General features: G+C 40.5%; 1 protein-coding gene across 1 annotated transcript; it reads right to left on the minus strand.

Moving 5' to 3' along the window:
- Nucleotides 1-4,732: 4,732 nt before the first annotated feature.
- LOC130465794 (uncharacterized) lies at nucleotides 4,733-6,192 on the minus strand. Its single transcript, XM_056834638.1, has 2 exons — nucleotides 5,791-6,192; nucleotides 4,733-5,666 (listed from the first exon to the last, which is right to left on the minus strand). The coding sequence occupies exons 1-2, from the start codon at nucleotides 6,068-6,070 to the stop codon at nucleotides 5,008-5,010; spliced, it is 939 nt and encodes a 312-aa protein (XP_056690616.1). The 5' UTR covers nucleotides 6,071-6,192; the 3' UTR covers nucleotides 4,733-5,007.
- Nucleotides 6,193-6,519: the final 327 nt, after the last annotated feature.

The raw sequence follows: 6,519 nt of genomic DNA on the forward strand, positions 1-6,519 counted from the left end.
TTTAACATCCATTTGATGCACAACAAGATCATGAATGCAAGCAAGAGCAATCAAAGTTCTAATAGTAGCAATTTTAGTGACAGGAGAATAAGTATCAAAATAATCAATACCATGCCTTTGGGTGAATCCCCTCACCACAATTCTAGCCTTATACTTGTCAATGGATCCAGTGGATTTCAATTTTTTCCTAAAGATCCATTTACAAGTAATGGGCTTGCAACCCCTAGGCAGATCAACCAACTCCCAAGTATTGTTACTTAGGATTGACTGAAGTTCACTATCTATTGCCTCTTTCCAAAACACTGCATCAACAGATTTCATAGCCTCTTCATAGGTCCTAGGATCATCTTCCAAAATAAAGACATAAACAAAGTCATCATCAATCAAGTAAGGTTCAGTTAAGAAAGCAGTAATAAAATCATCACCATAACTGGTTTCCTTTCTTGCCCTCTTGCTCCTCCTTGGCTCAAATTCAGAATTCACATCAGAGGTGGGAGGAGCAACAACAGGCATACTAGAAGAAGTGCTAGAAGAAGGCACATCATTGATACAAGATATTTTCAAAGGAAATACTGTTTCAAAAAACTCGGCATCTCTTGCCTCAATGATGTTACCACCTGCATAAGAATTGTTAGCACCTTTAACAAGAAAACGATATGCAGCACTTTGGTAAGCATAACCAATAAAAATACAATCAACCGTTTTAGGACCAATCTTGTCCCTTTTGAAGCTGGGTATAGCCACCTTTGCTAGACACCCCCACACTTTCAAATAACTTAGGTTAGGTGCACGACCCTTCCATATTTCGTATGGAGTCTTGTCTAGCTTCTTGTGAGGTACCCTGTTTAAAACATGACAAGCAGATAATATAGCTTCCCCCCACATGTTATCAGAAAACCCAGAACTAATAAGCATAGAATTCATCATGTTCTTCAATGTTCTGTTCTTCCTTTCAGCAATCCCGTTCTGCTCGGGTGTGTAGGGAGCCGTTGTCTCATGAATGATCCCATTCTGCTCACAAAATGCCTTAAGAGTGTTAGGGTCATATTCACCACCCCTATCACTCCTAAGTCTCTTGATCTTCCTATCAAGTTGGTTCTCCACTTCGGCCTTGTATTTGAGGAACATTTCCTCAGCCTCATCTTTTGACCTGAGAAGATAAACCATGGTGAATCTTGAGCAGTCATCAACAAAAGTAATATAATACCTTTTACCACCCCTGCTCTCATAATTTTTAAAATCCCCCAAGTCACTATGAACAAGCTCTAGTACTTTAGTTTGTCTATCTATTGATTTAAATGGCTTCTTTGCAAACTTGGCCTCAACACATACTTCACATTTTGCAAAATCAGTTTTAGAAAAACTGGGAATCAAGTTAAGTTGTTTAAGCCTTTTAATTGAAGCAATGTTAAGATGACCCAACCTTGCATGCCATAAATCAATAGACTCAGCAATATAAACAGAAGAAGTACTAGCATTCTTATTCATAATTTCAAGTTTGACATCAAGAGTAAATAAACCCCCATTACAGAAACCCTTTCCCACAAACTCCCCATTATGAGTAATAACAAGCCTATCAGAATCAAATGAAAGCTTCAATCCAGCCTTCATTAGCAAGCTACCAGAAATCAGGTTCCTACGCATTTCTGGAACATGCAACACATTGGTAAGAGTAATAAGTTTTCCAGAGGTAAGAGTGAGAACGATCTTCCCTTTGCCTTGAACAGTTGCAGAAGCTGAATTACCCATGAAGACATTTTCACCATCAGTTTTTTCGTAGGTAGTGAACATGTCTTTGTTGGTGCAGATATGTCTCGTTGCTCCAGTATCAACGATCCATTCAGCAACATTACCTGTCAAGTTAGCTTCTGAAACAACCGCAACAAAATGGTTAGGATTAGAAACTTCATTAGCTTCAGCAAGGTTGGCTTGGTTCTGATCCGACTTCTTCTTGGATCTGCAATCTACAGACTTGTGACCAGTTTTCCCACATTCAAAACACTTGCCCTTGAACTTATACTTCATTGGTTTCCCTTGAGGCTTGAAAGGACTTCCCTTTCCCTTAAACTTTTCAGAATATGCATGAGGCTTAGGTTCTACAAGGTTAGCCTTAGCAGACCCGGAAAACACAGATTGACCCTTATCCTTAATACGATTTTCCTCCTCAATTTTCAGGTGACCTACAAGCTCCTCTAAGGTAAGGTCCTTTTTCTTATGCATTAACTGATTACGAAAATCTTTCCAAGAGGGTGGGAGTTTCTCAATTAAAACTATAGCAAGGGTAATATCACAAATACTCAAACCCTCGGCAGCCATAGCAATGCAAATATTTTCATAAGCATGAATCTGATCAATAATTGGTTTATCATCTTGGACTTGAAAAGCTAACCACTTACTGACACAATAACGCTTAGTACCAGCATCATCAGTTCCATATTTCTTTTCTAATGCATCCCAAATATCCCTAGCATGATTAAACCCCATATAGATATCAAGCAAAGTATTCGACATATGATGCAGCAACATGCCCTTACATGTCCTATCATCTTTAGCAAATTTCAACTCAAAAGCATGCAATTCAGTTTCATCATCAGGTTCGACAACATCATCAAGCACATAAGCAATCTCAATTTGTTCTAAATAGAATCGCATCCTAACAGCCCAACGTTTATAATTCTTGCCATCAAGAGGTTCTAACTTAGACATATCAGGAATCATGAATTTGGAAGTCAAAGCCATAATAATCGTCTTTTAGATTGTTGCGATTAAAGCGAAAATTAGAACAAACTTATCTGATTCGATGAACTGAACGAAGAACAATTGTTGCGTCGTGGACACCCACTGTCCTAAAAGACGATTCCGCGCTACCTCCCGGTGCAGTAGAACAGAATGCGGTCGCCCTCCAGGATTAGCGCAACTCCGACGTTGTGTGCACTCACAAAGCCGGATGGAGTCAGAACGTATGCCCAAAACCGAGAGCAATTTTGTGTGAGAGTAAGAATGTGTTTTCGTATTTTGTGTGTATGATTTTCTGTGAGAAGGGAACTGAAACTCTGATTTAAATAATTAGAAGGAAAGCATTGCAACAGACAAAAACGGCTGAGGGAATGAATGTTGCAACAGCCAAAAACGGTCAGAGACATTGAATGTAGTAACGGACGTAATTAATGGTAATTAATCCAACGGTTACGTAATCAATACAGATTCCCGTAACAATGACTTAAGAAAAACGGTCCAGTTACCAAAAAGAATAGGGTTGACCCACAAAACCCACCCCACGCCCGCGAACCGCATTCCCAAGTCCCAAGTACCAAGTACCAAGTACCAAGTACCAAGTACCAAGTACCAAGTACCAAGTACCAAGTACCAAGGCCCAAGGCCCAAGTACCAAGTACCAAGGCCCAAGGCCCAAGGCCCACGGCCCAAGGCCCACGGCCCACGGCCCACGGCCCACGGCCCGCGGCCCACGGCCCACGGCCCGCGGCCCACGGCCCACGGCCCGCGGCCCACGGCCCGCGCGCGCGTGTGTGTGATGTGTCCACCCATACCATTCTCACACTTTCTCAAACAAGAGTTACACTCATTCCCCAATTAATAAACAAGAGGAATATGAAGAGTTTTTCCAATGTGGGACTCTTGAATTTTCACTCACCCTTTTTTCCTTTGTGTTTCCCAATGAGAATTTCCAACAGGACCCACATACCCTGGTTTTTTTTATTGGTCTAAGGGAGCTTAAGAAAATTTCATTTTGGAGGAAGAAGAGTTTTATTTGAGGGTGAGATCAATAATAAACCAATCAAAGAATAGGGTATGTAAGAGCCCACATACCCTCGGGATATGTGTAGACTTTGCGAAATACTTCCTCCGTCCCTTAATACTCGCACTGGTTTGACCGGTGCGGAGTTTAAGACACTTGAATTGACTTATTAATTTAATAGTGTTAATTGATAGTGGGGTACTTTTTTTTACGGTTTTTTCATGAAATGCCCCTGAGGTTTTAAAAAACGCACCAAATACCCTCGCCTGTTTCGATTCACATAATATACCCCTATTTTTTTCCAAGTTTGCACCAAATACCCCTTAACTGACCTTCCGTTAGTCCTCCGTTAAGTCGTGTTTATAATTCACAGTATACCCCTTTTTATAAACTTAATGCATAATATACACCTATTTTAAAATTAAGTTGCACTAGATACCCAAATTGCAGGAATTTGAATTTAACGGCTAGTTTTTAAACCTAGGAAGCAAAATATAGCCGTTATGTTCTTGCTGCATATAAATGCTACTAGTGTTCACCTCACTTGCATACTTTCCCCTCTCCAAATTAGCCATGAGCTCTCATTCAAAAATCGAATCTTCTTCCATCCCAAATTTAGCATACATTAGAGTTCCTAATAAAAATTGCTATTGCGGGAGAAGATTTGCAATTAGGAGCTCGGAAACGGAAAAAAATCCGCAAAAGCTTTACTACAAGTGTGATCCTTGTGATAATTTCAAATGGTGCAAAGGTTTTCTTGAGCACACAAGTGATGAAGTTCAGAGCAAGGGAAACAGAGATGATGAAAACAGGGGAATGCAAGAACAAAGCTGGGGAATGCAAGAACAGAGCAGGGGAATGCATGAAGAGTTGAAGCTATTGAAGAAGAAGATCAAACAACAGAAACAGCAAATCAATTTTGCAATAAAAATTGGTGTATTAATGTTTGCATTTCTGATTTGGATAGCAATGAAGTAAAGTTGTAACAAATTTCATGAAATAAAGAGACTTTGTTCCATAAATACTTGTTCAAGCAAATAAGCTTTACATAAACTGAACTTTAAGTGGACAAACACCACTGAACTGCACAAAAAGAGGTGTTCTAAGCATTTCACTGTTTCCAAAAAATGATCTCTGCACAACTGTTTCCAAAAACTGATTCTAACTAAACTGATTCTGACTAAACTGATTTGACTAAGTTAGTTTAGCTTTGTGCACTACAATTCACAAAATATAGCCAACTGAGGTGACTATGCAGCTGCCTTTGACCTCTTCCTTGTGTTTGGTCCCCCATTTGATGTACTTGCTCCTGCTGCACCACTCTTTGAAGTACTTGGTCCAGTGGCACTTGTTCCTCCACTCTTGCATGTTCTTGAGTTGTGACCAAACTCTCTACACTTTCCACATTTCACATTTGTGTTCCTCTTCCCTTTCTTTGGTTCATTTGCCCCTCTCTTTCTCTTCTTAGCAGGTCTGCCAGATGGTCTTTTGATGGTTGGAGGCTGAATGGAAGGAAGGCCAAAGTCAGGCCACTGAGATGGATCTGCCATAGGATGAATATGTTCTGCATAGGTTAGCTTGTATGCAGCAGCCTTGAACCATGGGGATATGAAATCATGGGGGTTCATCCTTTGGTCATATATGACCCTCGGTGCATGCTTGCAGGGGATTCCACAGATCTGCCACTTCTCACAGGCACAACTTCTTGTTGCAAGCCTAATTGGGAAGTTGACATGTCCATCCCTAACCTCAAATTCACCCCCTCCACATGCTGTGGCATAACATAACCTGGACTCAGCTGTCCTCTCCTCTAACTCTTTCAATGCATATGCAGTGAGCTGACCTTCCTCCATGTCAACTGCCTTGTCAAATCTAGCCCCCACCCTCTGCATACACCAACTTCTGATTGCTGTACACCAGACATTAACCAACAAACAACAAGTTCAGGGGTATATTATGCATGAATATGATTAAACAACAAACAACAAGTTCAGGGGTAATATTATGCATGAATATGATTAGAAGAGTTATACCTTCCAATAATGAGAAGACAGGCATGTCTCTGAAGGGCTTTGTGCATGCATTGAATGACTCCACAAAGTTTGTTGTGTTGTGATCACAACAAACAGTAGAGTCAAACTTATGCCTAGACCACTGCTCAATGCAGCTGTTCAAGTATGCAGTGGCATTTGCATTGTACTCACTGATCTTTTCCATGGCCTTACCAAACACATACTCATTGTATGCATTAGCAACTATCCAAAATAGCTTGTGGAATGCAGATCCACTGAAGCCATTGTTCTTACAATTCATGTATAGGTGTTGGCAGCAAACTCTCCTAGTTGCTCTAGGAAAAGTTTCTCTAACTGCCAACTCAACACCCTACACATCAGCAAACAACAAAAACAGGTTCATTAATATAGAAACATAAACATAAGAAAAAGTAAAGATCAGAAAAGAGTAAATATCAGATCAGTACACATACCTTCATCCTATCACTAATGAAGGTCCAATCATCTCTGTTGCAACCCTCCTGCTCAAACATTTGCCTCAAACATCTCATGAAGTAGGTCCAACTGTCACAACTCTCAGTGTCTACTATCCCATAGGCAAGAACAAAAATTTCATTATTCCCATCTATGCCAACTGCTGTCAGTAGAATGCCCTTGTAGAAACCACTTAAATGAGCCCCATCTATTCCAATTATGGGCCTACAACCCCTTAGAAACCCCCTGACTTGTGCAGCAAATGAGAAGAAGCAA

Source organism: Spinacia oleracea, chromosome 1, assembly GCF_020520425.1.
Source record: "Spinacia oleracea cultivar Varoflay chromosome 1, BTI_SOV_V1, whole genome shotgun sequence".
NCBI classification, from domain to species: domain Eukaryota; kingdom Viridiplantae; phylum Streptophyta; class Magnoliopsida; order Caryophyllales; family Amaranthaceae; genus Spinacia; species Spinacia oleracea.

Coding starts and splice junctions, on each gene's coding strand:
- LOC130465794 (XM_056834638.1), bottom strand. CDS start 6,070: ATGAATTGTAAGAACAATGGCTTCAGTGGATCTGCATTCCACAAGCTA. Junction 5,667..5,790: donor TGTCTTCTCATTATTGGAAG/GTATAACTCTTC, acceptor TCTGGTGTACAG/CAATCAGAAGTTGGTGTATG.